The sequence below is a fragment of the Lycium ferocissimum genome, unplaced genomic scaffold (assembly GCF_029784015.1).
Source record: "Lycium ferocissimum isolate CSIRO_LF1 unplaced genomic scaffold, AGI_CSIRO_Lferr_CH_V1 ctg14594, whole genome shotgun sequence".
Classification (NCBI taxonomy): Eukaryota; Viridiplantae; Streptophyta; class Magnoliopsida; order Solanales; family Solanaceae; genus Lycium; species Lycium ferocissimum.
The window spans coordinates 17,100-18,495 of NW_026715541.1; the positions used below are offsets into that span (position 1 = coordinate 17,100).

At 41.5% G+C, this 1,396-nt stretch overlaps 1 protein-coding gene across 1 annotated transcript; it reads left to right on the plus strand.

Annotated features, from left to right (window-relative positions):
* Nucleotides 1–279: 279 nt before the first annotated feature.
* LOC132042309 (uncharacterized) lies at nucleotides 280–978 on the plus strand (the record flags this gene model as incomplete). Its single annotated transcript, XM_059432898.1, has 2 exons — nucleotides 280–615; nucleotides 672–978. Coding segments are annotated over exons 1-2 (643 nt in total), but the record flags the coding sequence as incomplete, so codon positions are not given.
* Nucleotides 979–1,396: the final 418 nt, after the last annotated feature.

Here is a 1,396-nt window from a genome sequence, read left to right on the forward strand (position 1 = left end):
AGAAAGTGGTTGATCTAGAACCTATTATTTAGGAAGAAGAGGTGTGTTCTGAAGTGCCTATAATTGACGAGGAACTCCATGGTGAAGAAAAAGTTGCTGCTGATATAGAGAAACACTCGATAAAAGGGGCTCTTCCCCCTTTGGCTCAGATGTACAAAGCAAAGCCTCCCTTTCCTTAGAGGTTGGCAAAGAAGAATGATGATGTTAAGTGTCAGAAGTTCTATGATCAGTTGAAGCAGTTAACAGTGAATTTTCCATTCTTAGATCTTTGTCAAAGAGATGCCCGAATTTGCTAAGTTTGTGAAAGACCTGCTTACAAAGAAAAGGTATGTTCAACATGAGACAGTGAATTTAACTCATCGTGTAGGTGCAATTATTGCTTCCACCACAGTTCAGAAGAAGGGAGACCCAGGGGCATTCTCTATTCCGTGCAATATTGGGCTTCATGCATTCGCCCGTGCTTTGTGTGATAATGGGGCAAGTATTAACTTGATGCCCCTTGCTATTTTTAAACAATATGGATTGGGGACTCTTAGACCGACTTTTATGCGATTACAGATGGCAGGCAGATCTATCAAGAAGCCAATTAGGGTTATAGATGACGTGTTGGTGCAAGTGGGTAAGTTCATGTTGCCTGCTGATTTCGTGATTCTTAATTGTGCGGTGGATAGAGATATTCCATTATCTTGGGAAAGACCGTTTCTTGCTACGGAAGAAAACTTATGGACTACGAAAAGAATGAAATAAAGTTCCGAGTGAATGACGAAGAAGTGACTTTCCAAGCAAGCAAGGGGATGAAGTTTTCAAGCACTTATGAGAGCATCTCGGTTATTGATTCGTTTGATGGGATTGACGATGCTGTCGAATATAAAATGGAAGAAGAAAGTCTAGGAGAAGCACTCGCTGTAGCTCTGATAAATTTTGAGGATTGTGATATGGAGGGCTATGTGGAAACAATAAACGCGCTTGAGGGTCTAGGTTCCTACACTTATCACCCAAGAAAGCTTGATCTTGATCTTGCAAATAGAACTTGTCACGACCCAACCGGAGGGCCGCGATGGGCACCCGGTGCTAACCCACCCGGGCACCTCTTAACATACTTTCGCATTTACATCTAGGTGAGCCATATAACTAGATCATATTTTCCATCCATTATTCATACTAGTTCAAATTAGGCAACAATACGTATATATCATCATCAATCACAATGCCCATATCAATGTACATAAGCCGACGAGGCTAACAAAATGATATCCAAAATATAGGCCGACAAGGCCAAACACTTCTAACCACATACACATGTCTACGAGCCTCTAAGGAGAGTATGTCATATCATATAGTATGGACGGGACCCCGCCATGCCCATAAATATGTACACAAAAGAATAAGTACCAAA